Below are 27775 nucleotides of genomic sequence, written 5' to 3' on the forward strand. Positions count from 1 at the left end.
ACCTCTGGCCCCGTGGGGGCTGGGCTTCTGCTTGTTTACTGCATTCCTTTCAGGAATGTCACTGGCGGGCAGGCTCTGGGTGCTGGCCTGGCTGGCCTAGCTGCCTCTCGGCTCCTACCTCCTTCCCCTCCAGCTCTGGATATCCTCAAGGCTGCAGGCCAAGGCAGCCGCGGATCCAACAGGCCTTCCGGGTGTGGACTCCAGGAAGTGTAACATACACAGGGGTGCGCCCTATGGTCAAACCTGGCTTTGGGCCGGCCTGATCCGGACCCAGTGCTGGGAGAGAAGGGACAGGGAGCCAGAAGAGCCACAAGCAGAGGACACAGACTGAACAGAGGGCAATGCAGCCCTGGGGCCTGACCAAGAACCTGTCTCAGGCCTCGCCTCCTAGGATATGATATGAGTAGTGTAGAAATGCTCTATGGCTATCCCCGCTGAGTGGCAGGGCCCTGGGTTGTCTTTCCAGAAGTTGGGGGGAATCACATGCATTCACTGTCCCAGTAACCCCAGCCCCTTGACGGACCGCTGACTCAGCCTGCTCTGGGCCTCGGAACAGGTCCTCTTCTCAAGGGGGCCCTCCTCCCCCTACACCCCAGTACTGGGATACAGGGCTGGGGATATGTAACAAATCCGGACCAGGCTGAGAAGGCGGACATTCAGGGCTCTCCAACCTGTGGCCAGACTGGACGCTGAGGCCGCTAGCATTTCAGCCTTGGAATCTGTCTCTGCCGGTGTGAGTGGTGGGAATGCCCCCTCTTCACCTCCAACATCCACCTCAATGTCATTTGTTCTCACCACTCCTGTATTTGAGCTCAGCTCCTCATTCCACAAGCTTTCTAGATCTTCATCCTTCCAAAACTAGCATTTGGCCCCCTTTGGTGGCCTCATTGACTCATCTGCTCATTCATTCCACAGCTCTGTCCCAAACGTCTACTGGGCTCCAGGCTCCGTGCTCTCTGTGGGGGACGCAGTCGCTCAGAAGGCCCACTTCCTGGCCGCGGTCCTGTAGGAGAGACGGACAAAGGGACAGAGTGATAGCAGCCAAGACCGGGAGTTGTGGCTGGGGCTGGGGCACCCGGAGTGACTTCCCAGAGCAGAGCACATGGCGTGCTTCATTGTCTCAGAGGTGAACCAGCTGAGAATGGGGTGTGGAACCTCAGTGAAGGATCCGAGCTGGAGGATGGGGCTTGGGAGGCAGGACAGAGCTGGTGAGGTTGCAGAAGGGAGCAGAGCCTCTTCCTTGGGCTGCAAGTCTCCTTCCCTGCTTTGCAAACTCCTCCTCCTCCTCTTTTAGGGGCAGCTCAGGTGTCTGTCTCCCGGCATAGGGAAGCTTCCTTGGTGGGACGGCCTGGCTCTGCGCTCCACATGCATTCCCTTGCCTTGAGAACTTGCTCAGACCTCGTGCTCACCTCGCCTCCGTTGGCAAAGCCCGGTGGCTCCTTCTCCCATGCAGCCGGCCCTCCTCCGCAGCCCTCCTCCCAGGCTTCTAGTCGTCGCCACCTTCCTCGCACCCTTTGGGTTTCTTCTTCCAAGCCTTGACTGATGGTTTCCCCATCTCGGCACCTTGATTGTTATTCTCATGAAGCTGTCTTCCCCTTAACCCTGCCTTAGTGAGAGCCATGGGCCCTTCCTGCCCACTGGCCCCTCCATCTAGCCTGGACATGAAATCCAAGAGAATGCCAGGTGCCTCTCCCAGCTCTGGGAGATGCCTGCCCAGCCATCTCTGCGTCCCCAGAGCCGAGCCCAGCACCTGGCAGAGTTGTCACTCCACAAGCGTGCGTAGGACCCAATGATCAGATGGCCAGGCGCAAACGCCAGGTCTGTGTCATATGCTTTTCCAGGGGCACCTGGCAGGAGCCTGGCATTCATTCATTCTTTAGTGTCTGATGGTGGGGAGTGTAACTTGGGAGTTAAGAGCATGATCTCTTTGGAACCCAGGAGATCCAAGCTTGAACTCCAGTAACTTGTTTAAGAATGACACCATCTGCAAAATGGAGAAAATGTTACCACTGAACCCTAAAAGCCTTAACTGCTCCTGAGCAACACTGTCCAAAATTGGGTGAATTTTCTGTGGTGTATTTTTAAGATGCTAACATAATGTGATGGTCACGAAGACCATGAGCAAAGCTCTTTGAGAACAGTGGGAAAGGAAGACCTTTCTGACTATGAGGGCTCCGGCTCCTACCCGCCAGCCGCACGAGAGTCCCCACCCCTGCCAGGCTCCCCCCACGCTTCCTCCCCAGGAAGCTGGGACCTCTCCAAGCCGTGCCCTCCTCTGGTGGCAGTGCAGAGGAGTGAATTCGATGGGTGACTTAGGTCAAGCACTTAGCACAGCGTCTCCCACCTTGTAAATGCTGAATAAATGGCGGCCGCGGTTGTTGTTATTTATGTTATTTCGGTGCTGGGCTGTCTCTGCACGAGGCATCTGGGTGAAAGAACGGCTTGGCTTGCAGACTCTAGAACCCGAGTCCTCGCTTCCTCGCGTAATAGCCGTGTGATCTTGGGCTTGCGTCTCTTCTCCCTCAAACCAGGGATCTGGTGGCAGCTCGCATGTAGAGCAGTGCCGGACTGCGGGAATTCCGAACTCCACGGGAATAGCACGTCGATGAGCCCGCATTACTTCAGCGATGGCTTTGCTGGAGAGGAAAGCTGTTGCGGGCTAAGAATTTGGGGAAGAGGACTGAACTTGACTAGGGTTGAACTTGACTTCTCCAGCGGACTGGCCACCAGGGGTGGGGAACACGCCCTTTAGAAGTCTGGAGCTCAAAACCATGAAGCGAGCTCCTTCGGCGTTGGGAGTGTAGTTTCTTCACTGGGTAAAGGGACAGCCCGAGTTTGTCTTGCCCTTCCCCAGCAAGCTTGCTGCCATTCCCAGACCCTTGGCCCAACCGGCTGTGAGCACCCCGCCAGGGGGTCTGGAGTCTGCCCACCACCCCGAGAGTTGATTCACATGCCCCCAGCAGGCTGGTCCTGGAGGGCCTGGGCAATCCAGACAGAGAGAGACCAAGCAGGGTGGGGACAGGGAAGCAAGGGGCATCTAGGATGCCTGCAGGGAACAGCTTTTCTTAGCTCTCTGACTGCATGAGCCTGGGCTTCTCAGCTCAGAGCTAGCCAGGTGCACACGTTTCCCCAGGGAGGTGCCCTAGATGACCCTTCTGGAGCCATGGTCAGGTTGGAGGCTCTTTTTGGCCCACATTCTTTTGGGGGACCAAGGGGTCCAAGCCTCCAACATTGCTTGCCAGGTCAATTAGGTGTGGATTAGCTCTCACACTGTCAAGACACAGGACTTCAGGCTGGGAGCAGAAGAAGGCTGAGCCATCTGCTGGTCCCTGGCATTGAGGGGTCTAACCAGGGTCACCTGGAGGGGTTCTCTCCAAGCCTGACACCTGCCCGTTTCGGCTGTCCTCCTGGCAGATTATTTGGGGCTGGTCTACTCTGTCCTCATCTCAACAAGCACTTACAGAGGTGCCTGTGATGTGCAGGCCCCCATGCTGGGCATTGTCACCCTCCCTCCTGCCCTGCTCAGGGGCTGAGGGCAGCAGACATGCAGTCATCAGAGTCCCAGAAGGCCTGGTGAGAAGACGGCGCTGCAGCCCCCATATTAGATGGTCTAACCCTCACCCCAAAATTAGGAATTTCATTTTGGGGGGGGAGTTTTGTTTTAAATATTTTATTTATTTATTTATTAGAGAGAGAGAGAGAGCACAGGCAGAGGGAGAAGCAGGCTCCCTGCTGAGCAAGGAGCCCCATGTGGTACTGATCCTAGGACCCTGCGATCATGACCTGAGCCAAAGGCAGACCCTGACTGAGCCACCCAGATGTCCCCTTAGGGGATTAACTATACTCCAGTTATGGGCAGGAACTGAGTGTACACATGGGTCTTTGTGTATAAAGTCTTGAACACCCCAAAATTATGTTCCCAGAGGTGTGAACCCAAGGGTGTGAGGTTAAAGCCCTACTCTGCCCCATTCCCCATTGTCTTCCTCCTCCTTGAGCTCATCCTATGGGTCCCAGACTCCCCATAGACTCCTGAACAGCTACAAGGGATGAATAGAAGGGGATTCCTCGGAACGCATCCGGCAAGGACCAGTAGAGACAATGTTTCCCTACACTGGGGGCTTTGAAATAGGGGAAGCAGACCTGGAATGATCTGAAAAGGGCCAGGGCTGGGATAACCAAAAAAGGGGGTTTCTGGGAGATGCCAAGACCTTGTCCCTGAGCCATGGCCAGAACAGGAGCCAGGGAACTTCAGTCTGGGAATGGTTGAGAAAGGGGCTGCCAGGCCTTTTTAGGGAGGCTGCAGCCTCTGGCCAGCCTGAAGGGATGGTGTCAGCTGAAGCAGTAACTCTCTGCCATCCGGGTCCCCTGCCTCAGCACCATCTGCCCCAGGCACATTGACATCAGATCATCGCCCTGCCTGCCATTCTTCTAAACTGTGTGGGCGGGACTGGCTTCTGTAGCATCTGTCCCCAAGATGGCGGTGACCTACACCTCCTGATGGGTGAAGTCAGGACGGATCAATGAGTGAGGTCACAGGAGGAGTTTGGAAGGGCTGGCTTTCAAGAACCCCCAGGCCCACACAGGCCCCAATGCTTGTAGGACCCTGGTGCTAGTGGTCCCCTGTGGGGTTGGTGACACCTGTCCCCAGGCCACTCCACCCCTGCCTCTGTCACCATGGGATTGGGGGGAGGGGCGGGGGAGAGCTCCCCAAGCGACCTGGTCCCTTCCCAGCTTCTAGCTCTTCAGGGTTTGAGACATGGTCGTTTCACTTCTTACGGAGAAGTACGAAATGCAGTGCCACTGACCACTGGGTGAGTGCTTCATCGCGCCCTTCTAAATAACACGAAGATATAAGCAAGGAGGCCAGGGGCAGGACCAGCCCTCCTGCCTGCCGTGGGGCTTAAGCACTTGTCACAGCACGAGCGGGCTTCCCCGCAACTGATCTCCACTTCAAGCCCTTCTCGGGACCAGGCACCTTGCAGAAGTCTCCTTGCAACCATTTGCAACCTAATGACGAGCTCCGGATGGGTCAGTTCCATCCTGCATATGAGACGAGAGGTTCGCAGGAGGTCTGTAACCCGCCCAAGACCATGCAGCTAGTCGAGGGCAGGGTTGGGATTTGCACACAGGCCAGCTCCATGCAGAGCCCATCAATCCCCCTACTGCCATAGGGAGGACGCATTCAGAAGAATCCCAGCTTTCCGGACAGCTCCGGAGGGAACCTGTAGGTTTCTAGGGGCGGTATCAGTGGTTTCAGGATCTGGAGCTCTACTGCGTAATGTACAGAATTGTCAAACCGCCGTGTGTGCATCGGGAGCTGATGTAACATCGTGTGTCCACTAGGCTTCGATTTAAAAAAAAAGGAAGGAAGATCAGGGGAGCCTGGTTGGCTCAGTCAGTAGAGCATATGACTCTTGACCTTGGGGTCATGAGTTCAAGCCCCACATTGGGCATAGAGCGTACTCAAAAAAACAAAACAAAACAAAAGGACAACAAAAAAACCCCGAAGCTCTGTTTCAGGAGCAGGCTTAAGCCCCAGGGGACAACTCCTGACCCACAGACCACCAAGGGAAACGGGCTTTGCTGTCCCTCCCCAGGACTGCCCGCTCCAGGAATGATACTTCCCCCCCAAATGGCAGTTGCCCCTCCTGAAGCTTCTTGTCAGGACAATCTAGAATCTTTCTTCTGGGGGGAGAGCTACAAAAGAGTTGGTGTTCCATGCGGAATGAGGCAGGAGGCTACAGGGAGGGAAGATTCTTGGTCCCCACAAGCCCTAGGCCCCCGCTACCTGCCCTGCCCTTGACCCCAGCCACATCAGGGGCTCTTCTCCCAGGGGACCTCTGGCTCACTCTCTGGCCTGCGGCCAGCCCCTCCGCACCCTCCCCTTGCAGACGGATGACCCTGGAAGCTGTGGTGCCTGATACCAGGTCTCCAGATGGCTGGAGTGAGTGGGGCCAGGGCCCCAGAGCCCTGCGGGGCCAGCTTCGTGGGAGAAGCAGGGGAACACGATCTTGGGCTCTGAGGCAGGCTGAGGGCTGATGGGGAGCACTGGTGCAGGACCAGGAGGGAGACACGGTGAGAGGTTGGAGCACTGGGGGGCTAGGAAGCACCGCAGATTTCCCCGATGCTCTCCTACAAAATATAAGCTGATCCACGGGAGACAAGAGGCAGGCTGCAGACCAGAGCCAAGCGAAAAATGCCGGTTCTCATGAACTTGGACCCTGAGGCCTCTGTGTCCTCAGAACTTCAGTTCAGGCCTGGGAGAGAGTCTACTGAAAGCAGAGCTGCAGACCCAAGAGTCCCTGCCCTGAGCCCGGAGCCTGAGCTGCCGCGCCGTTGATGCTTCCAGACGGAAGGTCTGAGGCTGTCTGTCTCATCTGAATTGACATCACCCCGGACTTGCTTTGGGGGTGGAGCAAATATGCTGGATCCATGGCAGTGGGGTCCCATGTGAGGGGTGCAGCCACTGCCAGTCACCCCTGCCCTCCTTGGCTCTGCCCCCACCTGGCCAGGGGCTGGAGCGAACTCGACAGACCCAGACCTTCCCGTGTCCTGTTTGAGGAAGTTTTCCCCCGGGTTCATCTGGTCTTGGTGCTGGGCCCCAGGGAGGTCTGTAGACTACCCCCTTGCATCAGCCTCAGGCAGGGTCACCCTGCAGGCGATGCATCAGAGGAAGGAAAGACAGGGCCTCGGTGGTGGTCTAATGAGCTAATAGGCACCAGTGGGCCGAGGGCTCAGTGTGGCACACACAGGGGGTTTGGTCTTCCCTCGGCAAGTTCTCATTTTCTAGGGACTTCCCGATAGACAAATCCTTTCCTCTCCCCCTTTGGCAGTGAAGGTGGTAAAATGCTCTCTTCTCTGGTCAATCAGATGAGACTTCTAGAGGAAGTTGTACCTGAAGGCCCAAGGTAAGGGAAATGACGCCGTGTTCAACCTGTCGAAGGCATTTAACTGGGATCCCAACCCAAGTGGCCGACAGAGCAACACCATGAGGCCACAGGTCTGAAGTGGATGTGGGGAGAGAGATGCTTCTCACCGCTGAGTCTGATGGCTAGGTCCCTGCAAAGTCTCGCAGGTTGTTAGAGGTTTTCAGAAGTCATCCTCCCCACTCCCCTGCCTCTGTGAAGGATTACGAAATCACCCCTGGGCCTTCCCCTAACCCTAAAACTTTTCCCAAAGGGGAAAACAATTATTTTTTTTAAAAGATTTTATTTATTTATTTGACAGACAGAGATCACCAGTAGGCAGAGAGGCAGGCAGAGAGAGGAGGAAGCAGGCTCCCTGCAGAGCAGAGAGTCCGATTCGGGGCTCGATCCCAGGACCCTGAGATCATGACCTGAGCTGAAGGCAGAGGCTTTAACCCACTGAGCCACCCAAGCACCCCGGGGAAAACAATTATTGCTGCTTCGATCTCTCACCTGTGGACCTTTGCTCTATGGAAGTTCTTTGTTATAGCTAACCTAAACCCCTCCGGCTATAAGGGATGAACAGAGGCCTAGAGACAGAAAGACAAGGAAAAATAACCTCAGGAGATCGCCAGGAGGCACCACCAGTTCTAGAAGCAAAAGAAGTTGGCTTGGACTCCCTTTCAGATAAGCAAGAAGGAGGCAGCTCTGCTATGTGCTGAGGAGCTCGCTCACCAGAAATCTCAGCCCTGGGAGGACGCTGGGCTCCTTCTCCTTTTAAGGCAACGTCTGAGCTCTCGGGGCTGCACAAGCGGCAACAAGCCCCAGCCCCACTCATTCCTGGCTATTTGGAGGAAACCCATGATTAATCAGCTCCCCCTCTCCCCCGCCCAGCCTGTTTTTCATTAGGTTCTTTTTAAAGGGCTGGAACACCTCCTTAAGAACAGACATATGACAGATCCAAGCCAACTAGGACCCCAGGGTAGGGGGAGTACCGTAACAGGGAGAGGGGAGTAGTCCTGGATGAAGACCAAGGGCGTAGGTCAGAATCTAGGGTGTCAGGGCAGAGAGAGGTTTAAAATACTGGAAAAGGAGTCATGATGGGAGAGCAGAGGAAGGCTCTGAATGGGAGCCCTGGTCAGAAAGCTGGATGGGTTTGATTAGGAGAGGAGGGAGCTGCTGAGTGAGGCTGGGGGCAGCAGGGCCGCCCAGGCACACCTGGAGGACTGCTGGGCAGGCAGAGAGGAGCGCCCTCCCCCTAATGGGCAAGGTTGGAGAAAGTTGCATTGACTTGGCCGCTGCTGGTGAGACGGTCAGACCTGAAACCTAGTTTCTCCTGAACTTGCTGGTTAGTGTCTCTCTGGCTTCCCAGTTTCCCTCTAAGTGAGGCCTGTGGGAGGCCTGGGATCTATGCAGAGGGCAGCTGGGCACTGCACGGTGGGCACTGAGAAATCCCCAAGGGAGCGCACATTTGGAAGGGGAAGGCAGGAGTCCCGGCCTTGGGGGCCTGACCTCTGAAGCTTGGGCTGGACTCCTGGAGAGGCCACAGCACCCAGCTCTCACTTCCATGCTCCCTAAGTGGCTGCAATTTGAGATGAAACCACTGCGAGCTAGGGTGGGCTGGAATTTCCTGGCTGAGCTGTGGACAGATGTTAGGAGTGTCCTAAAGGGGCTGACCCACTGGATCTCCCCATTTACCTTCTGTTTGCCTACTCCAAGCTTCCTCTTCCTTTCAAATCAAGGTAGAGTAAAGTCACCATCACTGACAGGGTGATACGAAGGGTCACATCCAGAGAAAGTGTGAGAGGGCATCCTCCGGCCCTTGCCCCACCACCGAAGCCCCAGGGAGCTCCCCCCGAACAACTGCCCCCACGGGGCAGGAGGAGAGAAGGGGCACATTCCTCGGTCCTGCCTCACCAGGCCCTGTGCCCCTTGGCTGCGTGTTGTGATTCTAGCAGAGAAGCCAAGGACTTTTGCTGCTAAATAAACCCTGGGGCTGGTCCCTAGTGGCTTGTGTTTGTGGCGCAGGTACAAACTGTTTCCATAGGACCAACCAGCTCTCCATTCCGTCCGGGCAGGGTGGGGGTGCACTCTTGAAAGAAAGAAAACCTTTCTAATAATCAGGCTGTATTCTCTTCCTCTTAAAAACAAAACAAAACCTTTAGGAAGGACATTCCTTGAGGTCCCAGTTGCTCCGGGGTATCTATCCTAGTCAAACAGTTTAATATCTAATTGTAGGCAATCCTGGTGCTTCTTTAGCCCTCCTGAAGGGGGTAGGAAGCAAGTACTCTCAAAATAAGGCTCAGACTTTCTGCAACTTCACGGAAGTAGACACAGGGCCCCGTGGAAGTACAGGGTGGCCCATGCTGTGCGTACAACTCAAGCCTTTCATGCATCTCAGCTGACTCCCTTCCAGGCCCCCTGAACAATTTCTCCTTTTTTGTGGTCCACGCGGAGTCACGGAATCCTAGATCTGGAATCTGGCAGAGTCCTCCTGAGGTCAGCTCACTCAGTGGACTCCCAGGCCCCCTTACAGAGAGCTGCTGGTCCTTAGCAAAGTTTTTTCTAAAAAAATAAGGACGATATTGTAGGCTTTTGGAAAAGCTACACATACCTGATGTAAATGTATGGGCTTTATTCTGTTAATGTCTACCTTATCGTAGGCTCCTTTATTTCAGTGAGAGAATGATGGGAGATCAAATTTATAAATATCTTTAATTGGTAAGATATAATGTTAGCAACCCTATGTTGGTCCCTCCAACTTTTTTTTTATTCCTTTGAAAAGGCATTAGCTGTGAAATTCCAGCATCTGAGGACCACTGACCCACCTCCCCTTTGGAAGCAGGGCCAGTGCTGGGGTGAGGCACGCGAGGCACTAGCTGAGCGCAGAGAATGCAAGGGGGCACCCAAAAGCGCAGTGAGCTGATATTTTTAAAAATTGAATTAAATGCCAAAAAAAAAAAATCCATGACAACCAAAAATTCAAAATTTTAAATAAAGGCAGGAGCAGCATAAGTGATTTTTCCTTTTGCCTCGGGTTCCAACATGGCTCAGCAAAGCACCACTTGGAAAGATTCCTGCTAAATCACCCATGACAGAAAAGGGCAGCTCTGGGTCTAAGAACCCCCCGGGGAAGGACCTGCTGCAATCTCCTCAGGTCTTCCTCTAGGCCCCTCGCAACCCTGAGGTTTGCTTGAGTCTGACATCAGCCTGTTCTCTGTAGCTTGAATCCCAGACCCTCTCAGGGTGTTCTCAATGGACTTTGCCTTTTGGACGCTCCAGGGCAGTTATATAAGTGCCCCCCGCACTTGTCCCCGTACTCTCTCCTCTCCCTCTGCAGCCAGATCTTCATGTTTCTTTTTCTTTTCTGAATTCTTAGGAAAGCAAGCAAGTGGAGACCAAGACAGATGCCAAGAACGGAGAGGAAAGGGGCAGAGATGCCAGCAAAAAAACCCTGGGCCCCAGACGGGACTCAGACCTGGGGAAGGAGCCAAAGAAGGGTGGTTTAAAGAAAAGCTTCTCAAGAGACAAAGAGGAAGCTGATGGTAAAGGCGGAGAGAAGCCCAAGGAGGAGAAGCTCATCAGGGGTATTGACAAGGGCCGAGTCAGGGCTGCTGTGGACAAGAAGGAGGCAGGGAAGGATGCGAAGGGAGAGGAGAAGGCAGCAGCCCCGAGGAAGGAGGACGAGAAGAAGGGCAGTGACAGGAGCGCAGGGTCGAGCAGAGACAGGGACAAGAAGAGAGAGGAGAAGGAGATAAGCAAGAGAGAGGACGAGGGGAAGGGAAAAGGGGAGAGTAGGAACGCAGACAGCAAGAAGGAGGACGAGCGGGTGAAAAGAGGAAGTGGGAGCATAGACACAAAAAGGGAGGACGAGAAAGTGAAAAAAGATGAGTCCGTCAGTGAAAAGGAACCCAAAGAAGAGAACAAGACCCAAGCGCGGGAGAAACCAGCCCCGGCTTGCCCCGCCAAGCCCTCCGAAGGGCCTGCCAAGGCGGAGGAGGAGGCGGCCCCCAGCATATTTGATGAGCCCCTGGAGAGAGTGAAGAACAATGACCCAGAGATGACCGAGGTGAACGTCAACAACTCAGACTGTATCACAAATGAGATCTTGGTCCGGTTCACCGAGGCTCTGGAGTTCAACACGGTGGTCAAGGTGTTTGCCCTGGCCAACACACGCGCGGACGACCACGTGGCCTTTGCCATCGCCATCATGCTCAAGGCCAACAAGACCATCACCAGCCTGAACCTGGACTCTAACCACATCACGGGCAAAGGCATCCTGGCCATCTTCCGGGCCCTCCTCCAGAACAACACGCTGACGGAACTCCGCTTCCACAACCAGCGGCACATCTGCGGTGGCAAGACCGAGATGGAGATCGCCAAGCTGCTCAAGGAGAACACCACCCTGCTCAAGCTGGGCTACCATTTCGAGCTGGCCGGGCCCCGGATGACGGTCACCAACCTGCTCAGCCGCAACATGGACAAACAGCGGCAAAAGCGGCTCCAGGAGCAGCGGCAGGCACAGGAGGCCAGCGGCGAGAAGAAGGATCTGCTGGAGGTGCCCAAGTTCGGGGCCCTGGCCAAGGGCTCCCCCAAACCCTCCCCCCAGCCATCTCCAAAGGCCTCGCCCAAGAACTCGCCCAAGAAAGGGGGCGCCCCAGCTGCTCCGCCGCCGCCTCCGCCTCCCTTGGCCCCGCCCCTTATCATGGAGAACCTGAAGAACTCATTGTCCCCAGCCACCCAGAGGAAGATGGGAGACAAAGTCCTGCCCGTCCAGGAGAAGAACTCCCGCGACCAGCTACTGGCCGCCATTCGCTCCAGCAACCTCAAGCAGCTCAAGAAGGTAAGTAGTCGCGGGCCTGGGCCGGCAGGGCTGGAGGGGAGGGCGAGCCTGCCTGGGGAACCGGGGGCGGGCAGAGCAGGCCGTCAGGCTGCTGTGCCCCTGCGGCACCTCTGGCCATCGCAGCCATCCCCCTGCCTCTGGACAGGCCACAGTGTCGCCCTTAGAGGGGGACTCTCTCCTTCCTGTAAGGAGCTTCCTTTAGCCTCTCACTCCGTGCCTCCAACTTCACCACCCTGCAGCTAAACCAGGGTCTCCCAGAAACGGAGAAATAGTCTCAACCTAGTAGTTCGCCTCTGGTCCTGCCATTAAGTCTTCTCTCCTTCCTTTGCAAAACAAAAATGATCTCCCTTTTATGAATTCCCTCTCAGGACAAGCCAAGTCCTACTGATCAGTGTATCCCAAAGGACTTTGGGAGATTCAGCCCTCAGGAGGGTCTCCCCTGTGACTATTCAGTGCCACAGACACATGAGCCGTCCCTAGAGACCCCCCTGCTCCTCCAAGTTTCACCTCCCTGCACCTCGGCGACAGAGGCTGATCTGACCAGATGGTGGCAGCGACCCCTACCCACAGCATCATTGGGGGCTAGGTACCAAGACAGAAAGGACAACCTTGGCTGTAATGCTAGTGGTCACTGGATGACATCCAGTTTTTACAGACAGGGAAAATGCTCACTTACTCATTCCACAGACACCTGTTGGGGCCTCTGGTTGCCAGAAGGAAGGGAGGCCAGATGAATTCTAGAGGTTCCTCTGCTGAGCTCCTTTCTCTAAACTGTCTCTGCTTTGCCATTACAGGTGGAGGTGCCCAAACTGCTTCAGTAGGACCAGACTGCCAGGGGGCACTGTCTGCCGATGCCAAGACTGCCCCGGCCTCACCTCCCCGGGCTGCACAGACCCCGCCCCCCCCACCCCACTCCCGGCTGCCCTGCTGTGGATGCCCCTACTCTGCCATGGGAGAGCATGAGGCCTGGCCACACTCCAGGAAGGATGCCTTCTCTCTTCTCACTTTTCTTTTCTCGTCTCTGAGGCTCTCCAAAAATTTCCTTTATACCTGGAGCTGAGGTTGCTGGACAAGAAGAGTCCTTTTAGCGTGTCACCGAGAAGATGGCATGGCTGGGGCCCAAGTAGCTGGCAAGTTGCGAAAGGCCTGTGATCCAGGAAAGATGTCCCACCAGGACCACATAACCAGCCCAGCCCCACTGCCCTCCAGGGCCAGGATTCAGGCCTCTGAGGAGCCCTCGGGGCAAAGCTGCTGGGCCCGTGGCCCTCTGTGTGGGACAGTGGCAGAAGATTGAGAAGGGCACGAGGGCCCAAGGGAAGAAGGAGGAGGGGCCGAGGATACCCTCAAACCCCTCCTGGGCTGATCAGAGGACATGGCAGGGGCAGCTGGCCTGGTGGGAAGTAGGCTCCAGCTGGGAGGAGAGGGACAGACAGCAGCTGGTCCTGAAGGTTTGATGCCAAAGCAGACATTTCCCTCACGCCCACCTGCTGTTGTATAAATAGCCGTGTATCTGTTTTTTCCATAAGATTTTGATAATATATACAAGCCTTTAGTTGTGAATGACCGTGCCCCACCTCTGTACTGTCCTGAGGAGTCCTGGTGCTCACCCTAGGCCCCATGGAGGACTCTAGAGGCTCAGGGTCCCTGACATGCCAGCCCAGGTTGACCATGTAACAGGTTCATATCTGCAGAAAGTCCAGTGCAAGGGAAAGACTCAAGCCTGGGTCGAGGGCTCCCCACTGACTGGGTTGACCAGGCCAAGGAAACTAGGCCTTAGCCGGGGTCTGCTCCTGACCATTGCTGCTGCCTGGAATCATTAGCCAGAGCCGCTTTCAGGGGTGATGGGGCAGAGTGGATCACAGGGCCCTGGGATGGCTATATTAGGCATGTTCAGGGAATGCTCATTCCATGACTCTTCCTCACTGTGGGCTTGGGGCCAGCTCCTCACAGCAGTCACAAGCCCAGGAAGGCAGCCATCTCTGAGCGGGCAGAGAAGTGAATGACAATTTGGGGAGCAGCCCCCACACCAGTGTGCCCAGTGACCCATCTCACCCACTCCAGCTGCAGGCTGCTCTCCTGACCTAGCAGCGCCCCCCACCCTGTGCCCTCCATCAGGTATATCAAAAGCATCTTCCTGATTTGATTGACTTAAAGGCGCTGGCACCCCTTGACACTGTGGAAGAGCCTCTTTGGGTCTGGGTCACTGGCAGTTTTCTCTGTCTCGGTGTTTTGTCCAACAGCAGGGAGCACAGCAGTTTCATCATCTTTGGGGTGAAGGAGGGGGCATCCCTGCTAGGAAGAAGGATTGCTGTGCTAGGTCTGACCAAACATAGAGGCAGGCTAGTTGTGGGAGCAAAAAGCTTGGATCCCAGAGGACACTCTGCACCCCTTCCCCTCAACCCACTTGCCTGTCCACCCCAACAACCGAAACAAGGGCTGGGCCCAGGAGACGGCGGGTAGACACCTGCTGCCTCTCAGACCTCAGAGGGTGTTAGCCGGAGCTGAGGGCAGCCGGCGCTTCCATGTACCCTGTGTCTGCGGTTGCCAGGCCTCAGCAAGGCGCTGCAGGCTGCTTCAGGTGCTCTTTCAATTCTGGAGGTTTCCATTTTGCAGATCAAGTTCAGCCCAGAGAGGTTATCTACAGGTCCATGATCACACAGCTAATAAAAAGAGAGCTCAGATAGATCTCCGGCTCTTAGAGCTCTTTCTGATGAGAGATCCCCCTCCTTCCCTTCCTGACATGAGCTGGGTCCAAACCCAAATAACGGATCTCCAAATCTTAAGTTTCCAATAAGCAGACACACACACACACACACACACACTCTCTCTCTCTCTCTCTCTCTCTCTTGTCCTCTTGGGGGTTGGGGGTGTAATGCCCGGACTGATGAGGTCATCCTTCCTCCGATGCCTTCGAACCTGATGCGGGACCGTAGCGCCACCTGCAGGCAGGCCGCGTCCGGCTTCTCCGGCCGCGCGAGGGGCGCCCCGGAGCTGCGCGGGGTGGGGGCCAGGGAAGGTGGGCAGAAGAGACGCAGCGCCCGGTCTGGGGGGCGCCTTCCCGCCGCCTGGGAGGGACGAGGGGAGCGCCAGGCATCGAGCGGTCGCGTGTGCTCTGGGTCGGCCGAGCGCGGGAAGTGGGCCACACTCGCGGGGCCAGTTTCTGCAGACTAGTGCACCCACCCTGTCCCACCTGCCCCATCCGCCTCCGCAGACGGGTTTCCCTTCCCGAAAGCCAGGCTGCGAGAGCCGGAAAGGATCTGTCTTCGTCGGGCACCCGCCTTTTCCAGGGAAGACAATGAGAGTCAAAGGCAGCAAATGACTTGAACAAGTTGATGCACACGTACGCAAACCACGTCTCTCGTCACTGCCTGCATCCTACCGACCTGGGCCAAGGAGTCTCCCCCCACTTCCGCCCCGGCTGGCCCCTTTTCGTTTCCAGGGGCCACATCCTGGGTCTCCGTTCCCCCAACGGAGGGCGTCTTCGCATCTGGCTGCCCGGTCCCCCACGGGGCCGGGCGCCGACACCCACTGTTGCACAGGCTTCCCACCTCCGGGCCCTGCCGCTGCAGGCCTTGGGGGACGCCGGGCTAGGTAGGACTGAGGCCCTGTCGCTGGCCATGGGGGGATGGCGGCCGCCTACTCGCCCCACTTCCTGTCGCGGGAACTCAACAAGCCAGTGGGCAAGGGGCTGTCGGCTGTGGCTGTCACAGGTGCTGTGAGTTGGGACCATGGCCACTCACACGGCCCTAAGAAGCATAAGTTCTGGACAGGAGTCACCCACCGAGCGTGGCTTCTGGACCACCAAGATCACCAAGCCTGTTTTGTCACGTGCTCCCCGCCCCTCTGCAGGCCGCTCTCAAGCCTGCAGCCCAGCTACCCCTTATGCCACTTCTTGTGCAGGTGGCCACTGCTGTCCTGGGAGTCCAGGCCTGGTGAAGACCCCCTCCCACCCTCCTGCCCTGTGCTCTACCTGCTCTGCCTGGCCCATGCACCTTCTTCAGGCCTCTAACTCCTCTTCCTTTATCCCACCTACCCTCCCTCACTCCTTGCCTCAAGTGTCAGCTGCCCCCATTCTATTCCTCTCCCCCCCACAGTGCTCCCCTTTCCTTTTTTGGGGGCCCCCATTGTATCCCCATTCACCTCTGCCCCAGCTCTCTCCCTGCATCTGAACCCCTGCCTTCCCCCTTTCAGCTCAGCCTCCCCCTCCCCTGCCTGAGGCACCCAAGAAAGAGGAGCACTTGGTTTTGCTCCTCTCCACCTGTGCCTCCCAGACCTCCCCTTAGGGTCCTCAGTGTGCCCTCGCAGCTCAGCAGGACCCCACTTACACCACTGGAGTGTAAATCCTTGAGCATCACCTCTCCTCCCGCCCTGTATCTTCCTCCCATCTGTAGGGGGCCTGCCTGGTTTTCAGGGGTGCTAGCTGCTGAACAAGAAGATGGGGACGGGCAGCTACAGCTCTGTGCTCCTGCTGGCCCTCTTCCCCGGTGGTAAGCAGATGAGATGGGCTCATAGATGGAGAGCTTTGGGAAAGATTCAGGGGGACTGCCCTATTAACAGAGCTGGAGGATGTGAGAGGCGCCTTCTCTCTGCTTGGGGCATGTGAAAGCCCCACTCTGTCGTAGTTATCCCCTTTTCCTTAGAATTCTCAGTCCAGAGTGAATTGCCTGGAAATGCTGGGGAGGGGAGACGCCACCTCCTGAGAGGCAGCTATGACTGGGATAAACCTGCCTTCCACCCCAGTCAACAAAGCAATTTTTAATTGGCCCCAGATTGTGGATTTAAGGATAATTAATTCAGCTGGGCATGGCCATGCATTCATTTACACCTCTTTTCTTAGGGAAACTCAGAAACCTTATCCTGTCAATGTCCTCCACCTCTCAGCTTCAGGAGGGAGAGGGAGAGGGAGAGCGAGAAACTAACTGGGTTCCAAACCTTGAGATGAGCCAGTGACCCCCTCCTGAAGTGTGAATGAAGGCAGAATTTGCAGACTGGAAGCCAGGACTCTGTGTGACCCCAGCTCCCACCGCTTGCTCCCACCCTCAGAGAGAAGGTAGATAGATTTGCAGCTGTGGCCCCAGCTCTGCCCGCCCCTCAGCATTAACTTTCCCTCTCTGTCTGTCAGGTCCAGAAGCAGACTCCTGGGCCCCCTGAAAATTTAATGAGGATGGGAGGAAGCTGTGACTCCCTCCCTGGACGGAGGCTCTGCCCATAGCTGTTAGTGGCTTTGCCTACAGCTGTCTCTGACGCTGGCCAAGGAGACCCCCACTTCCAGCCTGTGTGACGAGAGCCTCCCTGACACTGTGGGTGCCAGAGGGCATGGTTAGCACAGTGGCCATATGCAGAACCCAGCTGGAGGACAAGGCTGCAGGGCTGGAGGACCCTGGGTGAGGGAAGGAGGGGCTGAGCATATGGGTGTTGGGGAAAGGAGACCGTTGGTTGGAGGTGGTGTTGCCAAGGCACTCTGGCACTTTTCCCACTTGAATTAAAAACTGTAAAACTTCTTTCCCTAGATCTGTCACCAGACAAGTCCTGAGAGCACAAGGACTCCGGTCCTCAGGGAACAAGGCAAGGGAAGAGGGTAGAGCTTGGTGCCCAAGCATCTGCCAAGGGTGGGGGCGTCTGCCTGGCTCAGTGGGGGCCTAATGTCTTAGTCCCGATGATCCAAGGCAGCCGACAGCAACATCTCGCACCAAGCTCTTGGGCGGCCCAATCCCTCCACTTGGCTCCTAGAACCTCTCTGATCAGGAAGGACAGACAGGGGTCACAATTTCATGTACGTATTTCACCCTCATGACAGCCCTGAGGCATCATTTCCATGGGATAGCTGAGAAAACTGGGCTCAGAGACACACCCAAGGTCAGCCAGTGTCAGGACCCACACATGAAGCTAAGTGTCTCCGGAAAGGGGAAGGTGCCTTTGTACAAATGTGCAGCGCCTTCCATGTCACAGAGGCCTGACCCCTAGTGGGGAACCTCTGTAATGCAAATGAGCCCCCTCTTCCCAGCTGTGGCAAAATCCACCTCACTGGCTTTGGGAACCAGCTCAAGGAGCCCTCAGCCTGGGGGCAGCTCTGCTGGCGGAAGCAGGTGAGGGGGGATGCTGGGCTCCAGCCCTGGCACCTGCCCTCCCAGCCTGGAGGATGTGGCACTGGCAGCACTCAGGGCCCAGCTGCAGGCAGAGCTCCTGGAAGGTGTGGATGGGCCCAATGAGGCAACTGACATGAGTTACAGCTTTACAGCTTTAATCCAGCAGTTGGAGCCCTGTGGCCAGTGGGACAGCCGGGAGCAGGGCTTCCGCCCACTGCTGATGGAGCCCTCTCCCTGCTCTGCCCCGGCCCACAGTGAGCAAACAGGGAGGGCCCCAGCATTCCTGGCTGGGATCTTGGAAGTTGACGGGCTCTGAGAAAGCAGGGGTCTTGACCCAGGCTTTCATGTCCTTCTCTTGTCCCAGGTAAAAATAGTCCAGTGATCCCAAGCCCTCCCCACCCACCCCTCATTCACAGCCAAGTTCCAGCTCAGCTCCTGGTCTACTTCCCTGGGACTCCATCACCAGCAAGACCCAGGGCTTGGCTTGGTCTGGGGCCTGAGGAGTAGAGGACCCTCGCCCACCCCCAGGGCCAGATGCAGATACAGGAGAAGGGCATCACTGAAGGGGCAGCAGAGACACAGCTGGTTCCTCAGGCTCCTGGGTAGGACGGCTGTGGTGGCATATAGGGGGGAGGAGCTGAAAGCCAAGGAGACAGGATGAGGGTGGGAGGGGTATGGGAGGATGGGAAGTGACCCCCAATTCCAGAGGCATGAAGGATCCATGGGGAAGAGGTAGCCTGGATGTTTCCAGCTGAGGCAGAAGTCTGGGAGAGGGACTCAGGGTGAGAAAAGAGCAGGGGAGGTCCCAGTACAGAGGTAGGGGGCAGGTGGGAGCAAGAGACTCCAGATCGCTCACTTACCTGCAGGGTTGTAGATAGGGGGCCCAGCCGGGTAGAGTGGATACTGGGGAGCAGGACCACTAGGAGGGTACATGTAGCCAGGCTGTGGGGGTGCGGGGCCAGCTTTGGGGTCCTGGGGGTATGGGTACACTGGCTGCACTGGGATGCCTGTCATTGGAATCTCCTGGCCTAGGTGGGGGACAAGGATCAGCATCAAAACTCCACATCCATGGCGAAACCTCCTCCTCCTGCCCTGGAAACCAAGGTAAGCACCCCTGGGCCCCTGCTGTCTGTTCTGGCGGGCTACAGGCTGGCCACCTGCTGCCTCTGCCTCCCAGACATTGCCTGGCAGAGTTGAATGGGGAGCTGTGCACGTGGTCCCCAAGAGTCAATCTGTGTTTAGCAGGTTTGCTCCCCTCAGCAGGTTTCAGAGGCCTCACGAGCCAGAGAACAGAGCCCGGGGAATGTCCCACTTAGGCAAGGATAGGGCAGCTCCAGAGTCTGGTATCTTGTTATCTAGCACAGCTGCCACTCAGGGGGTCCGCCCTCAGCCTTTTCCTCCCATTCTGATCCCCCGTGCAGCGTCACCATTCCCACACCCATCAGGGTTGAGCGAATGTGCGGTCACATGCCAGCACTCAGGCATACATTCATTCCACTGTACACTAGGGATCGTGCAATTAATGCTCACCGCTACAGACCCCGTCCCGTGTCCTTTCCAAGAGTCACGTGCATGCCTGTGCCCATGCACACACACCACTGTTGACAGACGGCCTGCCACGCACATCTGAATATTCCCATGCACGCATGTCCGTGGACACATAGTCCACTGGTTCACATAGAGCCCTGGCCACGTTCTTATTTCTGGGGTTACCGGCGGGCAGTGTAGCTACACAGAAGCACTCGCTGCTACACAGTTCACACATGCTTGAACTCTCTGGTGCCCACCACGGGGGTCGGCCCAGCCTATCGGATTCATCTTGCCCGGTACTGTACATACCTTCAAATGGGCTCTGCAGATGCTGGCGCCGGCGGTACAGGTAGCAGCAGGAACAGAGGAAGCAGCAGATGGTGGTAGCCACCACAGCCACAAAGAGGATCACAGCCGAGGCGATGCCTGCTATGGTCTTGGGACTTTAGACAAAGAACAGTCCCCTCACCTTCCAACACTCATAGGAGGGACTCCTCATTATGGTGACCATAACACTGTGCTCCAACTCCTGGCCAGCAGGGGGCCACAGCAAGCTGAGATTTGGGGTTCCTTGAGGGGCTCTGCCCAGTCCCTGTGGAGGAGATCTTAGGGGACCTCCATGTCCCAGAAGACCATGCTGCCTGGCTGCCTAGTGTGAGGCATGCCGGGATTTGTAGTGTGCTCCCCACTCCATTGCTCCTACGTCTACAACTTAATTGGTTAGACTTTGAACATGTTAGCACTGAAAGGCACCTTAGAAATAATCTAGAGCCCCTTTCTATCAACCCCCCAACACGCAGTCTCCTTACACGTTTTCTATATTAGCAGTTCCCTGCAAAAAGTTTGAAACCACTAGTTTGGCAACCGTGCATTTCATGAAGAGGAAATAATGACCCAGGAGAGGACGAGCCTTCCCCAGAATGACACGGTTAAGGAGAAGTGGACCTGGGAATCAAACCCACGTCTCCTGCCTTCTTGCCAGAGCTTCTCCCACAAAGCTGCCCCATGTACCCACCCTCCACCAAGCCCAAGTCAGTTAATACGCCTTTCCTAGAGCTTCCAGGCCCCAGCACCAACACCCACTCTGTCACCGGGCTGCGTCCTAGGTCTGGGCTCAGGCTGTGGAGGTGGACAGGGAGAGGGGCAGGAGGGAGACAGGGAGGAGGGGAGGCTCGGGCAGGCCTCCTGAGAGGAGGCAGGAGGGGGCGGGGGTGGAGGCGGGGGCCCACCTGAAGGCCAGGCAGTGCTTCTGCTGCCTCTCGGTGATGAGCAAGGTCAGGTCTCTGCAGCAGTACCGCTGGTAGCAGGTCCCGCAGCAGAAGGTGAAGAACTCGCAGTTAAAGCCTGGATGCCAGGAGCCATTCCGGTCCAGGTACCACAGGCAGTCCTCGCCGGCCAGCGCTGCGGGCAGGTTGGGGTGGGGGGCCCATGGCCATCGGGCCAGCTTTCCGTCCGCCCTTAGCCCCGCTCCCCCAGGCTCCCGGCCCGCCGTCTCCCGGGTCGCGGGAGCTGCCCCTCGTCGCCACCCCGAGGGGCTCCGCCCCTGAGCCCCGGCGGCCTCCCTCCGCGGCTGACTGCGCGCCGCGGGTCAGCTTCCCATGGCCCAGCCTCCCCGCCGGGTCTCCTCCCGCTCCCTGCGGGCCAGCAGCACCCAGCGGAGCCCCGCGCCCACCCCGCCGCCTCGCCGCCCAACCCCTTACCCAGGGGAACCCCCAGCACCAGGAGGGCGGCCGCGGCGAGCGGCGCGGCCCCGCAGAGCCCCGGGGGCCGCATGGCGGGGCTTGGGCGCGGCCGAGCTCGGCCGCCGGGAGCGTGGAGCGCAGGACGAAGCCGGCCGGCGGGAGCTGCTGCGGGGCCCAGCCCGCCGCCAGGCTCGGTTTCCTCTCCCGCCTCCTGCGAGGGCGGGACTAAGGCCCGGGCCGCGGTAACCCTGCCCCCCACGTTCCGCGCCCGGCCCAGGGGGCCACCCACCGGCGACGCCCACCCAGCCCGGGGCTCGGGAGTTGGGCGCCCCTCACCCAGCCCGGTGCTACCCCGCCCCCGGCTCCACCGTGGCTCCTCCTGGCGGAGCCACGGAGGCCACAGCGGGGCCGCTGAACTCTGCGGCCAGGGAGGCCTGGCCGTGCCCTGAGCCCGCCCCCGCGGCCTGGGCCCAATCAGTATCCCGGACCCCAGAAGCCCCGATCCTGGTGCAGTCTCCGAGTGCCCAGGCACATGGGCCAACCCTAGAAGGGCAAGGCTGGACCTTCCCCTGTGCAAGGACCTCCTCTGCCCCAGTGTCCAGTCCAGGACGTCCTGCGGGGGGCGGGAGAAGAGGGAAAAGAGCCTGAGAGCACCCCGCCCCCACTCCCAGAACACAGGCACCCATTGAGAGGCAGCTCAGAGCGGCTTTGTCCCTGGCGGTGCCCACAGGCCTGGACTCTGCCAGCTGCACTGGTTCCCTGAGATGGCCCCTTCCCCCTCTGAGTGGACAGCGCTGGCATGCACCAGCCTATGGCCTCATCAGTCGGGATGACAGGCTGGGGCCACCTGAAGCCCATCCAGCTAGACACCCTTCAAAAACTCCTTTTTTCATAAAGCAGTCCTGCAGAAATACTGCATAGGCTAGGGGAGCATAGGGAGGCCAAGAGTTAATTACAGTGGAGACAGTGGTTTTGGTGGAAGGGGGGAGCCAGTTAATCCCCTTACAAATTTATACTGTCAGTGACTATGCCCGCTGCTACCTGGGCTACCCTGACCAGGACCTGCCTGTCACTCCAGGGACCAGACTGAAAGCCTACCTCCAGCCGTGGCCTTGGTGCAGTCCCTTACAGAGCACTTTGACAGGTAGCTCATTAGAGGGTTTCCACAACTCGGTGAGCTCAGTGAATCTGACAGGTGACAGGTGTTCTCATCGATCCTATCGTACAGATGGAGAAAGTAGGACTCAAGGGAATTGTAGGGCTTGCCAGAGATAATACAGCCCATGAGAGGCAGAGGCAACAACAGCAGGACCCAAGTCTTCTAAATCCAGGTGGGTTCCCCTTCCTGACAGCAGAGGGTGTGCAGTGAGTCTCTCCGGTGTTGGGAGGTGAGGGAACCCGGGCAGGGCAGGGAAGGTCCCGCAGAGCCTAAATAAGTTAGGAAGGGCAGTCAGAAGAGGAGCTGCCCTGTCTGGGGCCCATGTGTGTGCTAGCACACCCAACCTGAGAGCTGGAGTAAGAGAGGAGCTAAGAGCTGGAGTAAAGAGAGGACTGGTTCCTGCCCCAGGTAGTTGCTGGTAGTCTAATGGGGGAAGGAGGGGGCAAGTGATTATAAGTACCCGTGCAGGACCCAGTCAGAAACACAGCAGCAGAGGGGTGAAGAGAGACGTCTCGCCCTTGACCACCCCCTAGACAGTGTGCCCTTTGCCATCCAAGTGCGCAAGCTCCATGAGTGTGGGACCCTGTGGCCGTTGTGCTCACTGCTGTCACCCAGCCCTTGCCATTGGTAATGACTGTAGGTTGACTGATGTGCAGAGTGAGGGCTGTCTCTCTTCCCGTCCAAGGCTGATCCTCCCACGTGTACTCTAGACCCCCTCTGATCTCTCCGCCTTATCTCTTTTCTTCAGGGTCCTTAGTTTCTCCTTTCTTACCAGCTTCTTTCCCCAGAGCAAAACAGAAATCTCAAGTCTCTCCTCGTAAAACAAAACAAAACAAGACCAAACAAAACCAAGCCACATGCTTCCCGAAACTCATCCTTTTCTACTTTCTTGCTTTTCTCCTTTTCCCCTTTTCTCTCCAATGGGTCCTCCTCAAACCTCGCCCTGGTTGAGGGTTCCAGCTGGCCATGACACCCAGTTCTCACAACTCCATCAGCGATTTTCTAACTGTAAAATTCTAGGGAAACTTTTCAGTCCGCAGGATGGGAGTGCTGAGACTGAGACAGAGGGTGGGAAAGGGCTGGGGGCGGGCCTCGGGGAGAATGGGCAGGGTTGGGAGAGCCTGGACATGGGTGGAGGCTAACTCCGTCCCGGTGATGGACCTGAGTCCCCACAGAGGCCGTGGAACTGGGCAGGAGTGGGAAGAGGCTGGTTGGGAACACTGGAGAGGGACTGGGGGCGCTGAGAAGGGGGTGGTCCAGATCTTTAGGCCTGAAGGGGCTTCACTGCACCTTGTCCACTCAGGGCAACTGGGAGACTCTTCCTCTCACCACGCCAGTCTCCTAGGCCCCCGTGAGGGGCAGAGGCACTTTCCTGGAAAAAGAGAGGAAAACAGTAATTAATCTCTGATCAGATGAGACAAAATATGAACTTTGTCAGTAGCAGGCTCTTCCCAGGGGGCCTGGAATATGATCATAATACTGCTAGCAGCTAATACTGCAGATGAATTTGCCCCTTGTACAGGGGCCGGAAGTGAATTTTCCCAGCTTGCCCGGCTGGGATTTGAAGGTGAGCTTCTGTGACTTCTAAGTCCAGGACTTTGCAGTCCACCGCCTACCTCTCCTGGAACATGTCTAAAGTGCTCCGCGCTATGCTTGGCATACAGAGCACGTACCTGGGGAAACTTTGATACCCAGCCCTTATCCCCAGCAGGAGTCTTTGTGGGAAGAGAGCGGGATATTTAGAGTGGGGAAGGGCGGCGGAAGCCGGGCAGAGAGGAGGGCCTAGGACCCTGCCTGTGACCCAGTTTGGGCTTTGCCTTGGGCTGTGGTACCCGAGTGAGCGAGCGTGCTGCTGAGTCATCTCACCGCTGGGCTGAATGACCAGCCCAGGGCTCCTCCCCGCCCCCATCTAGCTCCTCTTCAAATCAGAGCCAACTGAGTAGGCCTGGGCTCTCCCAGGGCCTTCCTGCCTTCCCAGGACTAGGGCCCTGGAGCCTCCATTTCAGAGGCTTCTGCCCCACCCAGCTGCCTGGCTCAGGGGGATTCTGGGCCATTGTGAGATAAGGGAAGCTCCCTTCCTCTCCCCTACTTGCCTCCAGGTTAGTCCCACGCTTTCTCCAGTCCTCCAGCTCCCAGCTGTCCTCTGGCACAGTCACCTCCTGCAGATAATTACGCATTCCTTTCTTCCCGAGGACCCTGAGCCCTTTCTTCATTGATTTAATCTCATTACACCCACTCTAGGGTGTCAAAGACACACTGGTTCTTCCTTGCAACCCAGGGCTAGAGAGAGGAAGACCCAGGAGAGCCCCAGAAACTTGGCCAAGTTCTCATGGCTTAGCTGGGCACTGAAGGAACCAGATCTCCTGGCTCCCACTGTCCCCAAATAAACAAACATCTCTCTTGCAACATAAGGTCTTCCCTGGTGTCTAGCTTTATTCTCTCTCAGTGCGAATGGAAGACTGTGACTCTCAAGTTTGTCCTCTTGGTGGCAGGGGCCTGGGGGTGGGCGAAGGACAGTGGGGATCAGCCTCGCTGCAGGCCAGCTCCTGGTAGGAAGGAGCACTATTTAACAATGCCTTTGCAGGGTTACCTGCCCCCAGAATACCAGGCTTCTGCTTCTTTGCAGAGGCCCAGGGCAGCCTGGGCAGAACTTCTACAGCCCGGGCCTCAGGAAAGTAGGGGTTAGCTGGGCTGGTTTGGGTGGCAGCTGTGAACAGCCTGCCCTGGGGGCCTGTGGGAGCAGCAGCAGTTGCAGGCAGCTAGTGCCTGGCCTCAGGCACCCAGCCCAACCAGTGGGGCAGACGGGGAGGGCCAGGTTATCTTTAAATGGCACCTTACTCAGACTGCACCTCTGCCAGCTGGGCAGGGTGGGGGCAGACAAGTGTTATTTTGGGATCTGAGGATAAGGAAGGAAGGAAGACGGTTCTGTTTACAGCTCTCTCCTTTATCCCCGAGAGGGAAGGATTCGGGGACGTGGGCCTCAGCTGGTCCTTTCCACCCTGGGTCTCTGTTTTCAGCCTAGTCCTGTTAATCAGCCGCACAGGGGGGAACTCTCAGACCGACGGAGGCAAAGGGCCTTTGCTGGTGTGACAGGCTCTACAAGGACAAGTTTGGGTAGTTAGAGTTGCTTTGGGCTTGGAATTGGACCAATGGCTGCCATGACTACTCACTAAGAGGCAGCACTCCACTGTGCTTAGTATTGTGTTGAGTTTAATCCTCAGAATGAGACCCTAATGCAGATACCAATATTACACCTGTTCTGTGGATGAGGAAATGAAGGTACAGATATTTTAAGTAGCTTGCCCAAAGTCGCCCAGCTGGTGGATGGCAGAGCGAGGATTTGAACCCAAGCGGTCTGGCTCCAGAATTCACACTCTGAACCCCTAACCAGAGCATGAGTCCTGCCCTGTCTCTTACTTGCTCTGTAAACTTGGACAAGCCACCTAAACCCTCTGGGCTGGGCTTCCTCGTTTATAATGGGCTATGGTTCAGTCAAACCCACTAGAATCCTCAAGTCAGCTGGCAGAAGCCCTCTGGCCCATTGTCTCTCCCTGTTCAATGGAAAAAGAATTTACTCAGGGTCATATAACAGGTCACTAGCAGAGCTTGGGCAGGAGCCCAACCCTCTTGCCTCCACATATATTTCTGTACTCTTGCTAGGGACGCTCCGTGAGTCAGGGATGAGGCAAGGGAGCCAAGCCAGTGAGGGATGGAGATCAGGTGTTGATCCGCAATCACAAGGCCAGGTGTAAGAGAAACGCCACATTGCTTTTCTTTCCCTCCAGTTAGATCAGACCAAGTCTCTACCCCGACTGGTGGTGGGGAATTATCAGTCCCACTTCTGGGATCACGAAAAGGTCCTGGGATCTCACACAATGCAAAGTGCTGAGGGTGGGCCCTGCAGGCCTTGTCCTCTGCCATCCAGGCATGGGCAAGTACAGCAGTGCTGGCCTGGGGGCCGCAGGCACAGACACCATTCCCTGGAGCCCTGGCGCCCAGGAGCCTGCCTCCCCAGGGACTCCGTGCAGCCCCTTCCTTAGAAGTCCTCCCGTCCGCAAGTGCTCTGCCAGGATCTGGGCAGGGTCTCCACCATTCAGGCCCCATGAACTTCTACTCCTTCTTGTCTCCTGGGACCCCTCCCCTTTCTTTCTCCCTGCTTCTTCCTCTGTGACCCTGTGCACTGAAGCTGCTACAGAGGCTCCAGAAGCATGGCTGTCCTCAAGCAGCTCTGCTTTCCACTCTGCAAAAGCAACTAAGGCAAGGAAATGCAAAGAATTTGGCTATGTTCTTGGAATAAGCAGAGGGGAAAAAAACTAGCGAAAGCAAGCCAATACATTGATAACATAATATCATGCAGCTCATCACAGAAAAACCGCTTAGCAGGTGGAAGGTAGGAGCTGCAACCACCACCTGTTTCTATCCTGTTCCCAGGCAGGATGGCAGCGCTGCGGTTCTTCCTCACGGAGCTGGCCTCCCGAAGGCTCACTGAGACCCTAATTTAGCAGCAGCATCTGTGAAACTGAACTGAGTCATTCTAATCCAGTGAGTCAGGGAGACGGAGCCAAACATAGCTCCCAGCTTCTGGAGGGCGGGGGGAGACACAGAGAGAAGCACTCTCTCCCATTTGAAGTGCTTCAATGAAGTCATCTTTAATTCTAACTACAACCCTGAGGTAGGTATTAGTTCTCCATTTTACAAATATGGAAACCAAGGATCAGAGGGGATGTCACTTGCCGCAGCTTCCTCCTCACCTTCCGGCTAGGCAAGCGTGCGGCGTTGGAGCCACTCGAGCCCCGAGAGACTTCCTAGGCCTTCCCGTCAGGCCTGCGTTCCTCCTGTTCTCTTCCTGCAGCACATTGCCATTAAGTCATGGGTACCATACAGGTCTAAAGGATCCGGTGTAATTTGCAATTTTAGGAAAACAACAGTCATGTCACTCATTTCTCACCTACTCAAAAACGAAACTTAACAGAATAAGCCCCCAAACGAAACATCCCAAACACAAACAAAAGGAGTGTGAGGGTCCTTCTTAGCTAGCTGGTGAACCTGTACCAGTCTGGCAGAGAAAGATAAATCATTCACAAATGGTAGAATTTTATTAACAGTCACTTTAGGCTGGCCACTTTGCTACCTGAATCCTGCCCCCATCAGCTATTGCTTTTGGAAGACCTTTCTCTACTCGCCATCAGGGCCCATGGACTCTCCCTTGTCAACCTTTCACTGTCTGACCTCTTCCAGTCCATCTCCTCCTGACACGGGTCTCTCACCTGCACTCCTGCCTCCAGTCTCCTCTTCTAGCCAAATTTAGACAGACATCAGAATGCTTTCCAAAATGCAAACCTGATCCTGCCACATCCCTGCCTAAAATTCGTTAGTGGTCACCCATTCCTGGAAGAGGGCAAGGCCTATAGGATCCCTCCTTGTCCAGTCCCCACTCATCCTCCAGCTGATTTCTGGCCAAGAGCCCGGTGAACCATAAATTCCAATACTTTAAGCCCGTGTACAAGCTGTGAAAATGCAGTCATATTCTGTGAGGGTCTTAAAGATTCTTTTCTCTGGGGTGTCCTACC

The 27775-nt window shown here is 56.6% G+C and overlaps 2 protein-coding genes across 4 annotated transcripts in view; one reads left to right on the forward strand and one right to left on the reverse strand.

Moving 5' to 3' along the window:
* LMOD1 (leiomodin 1) overlaps window positions 1–14434 on the forward strand; it is a 41211-nt gene extending 26777 nt beyond the window's left edge. Inside the window, exons 2-3 of the mRNA XM_080824799.1 lie at window positions 10285–11748; window positions 12543–14434. Of these exons, the coding sequence (XP_080680925.1) occupies window positions 10285–11748; window positions 12543–12569 (1491 nt within the window). The 3' untranslated portion in view covers window positions 12570–14434. The remainder of the gene's footprint in view (window positions 1–10284; window positions 11749–12542) is intronic.
* A 3535-nt stretch (window positions 14435–17969) lies between these two features.
* Window positions 17970–26714, reverse strand: SHISA4 (shisa family member 4). 3 transcript variants are annotated; one of them, XM_080824969.1, is made up of 8 exons: window positions 26616–26714; window positions 24299–24364; window positions 23496–23577; window positions 22145–22263; window positions 20594–20765; window positions 19674–19807; window positions 18695–18862; window positions 17970–18471 (listed from the first exon to the last, which is right to left on the reverse strand). In XM_080824969.1, exons 4-8 carry the CDS (start codon window positions 22197–22199, stop codon window positions 18425–18427), a joined length of 576 nt encoding a protein of 191 aa, XP_080681095.1. In that variant the 5' UTR covers window positions 22200–22263; window positions 23496–23577; window positions 24299–24364; window positions 26616–26714; the 3' UTR covers window positions 17970–18424. The 3 variants fall into 3 exon arrangements, with proteins under 3 accessions (XP_080681095.1, XP_080681094.1, XP_080681093.1); XM_080824968.1 differs by lacking the exons at window positions 24299–24364; window positions 26616–26714 and adding an exon at window positions 23879–24064; XM_080824967.1 differs by lacking the exons at window positions 22145–22263; window positions 23496–23577; window positions 24299–24364; window positions 26616–26714 and adding an exon at window positions 21065–21450.
* Window positions 26715–27775: the final 1061 nt, after the last annotated feature.

This window comes from Martes martes (assembly GCF_963455335.1).
Source record: "Martes martes genome assembly, chromosome: 15".
Taxonomy (NCBI): Eukaryota; Metazoa; Chordata; class Mammalia; order Carnivora; family Mustelidae; genus Martes; species Martes martes.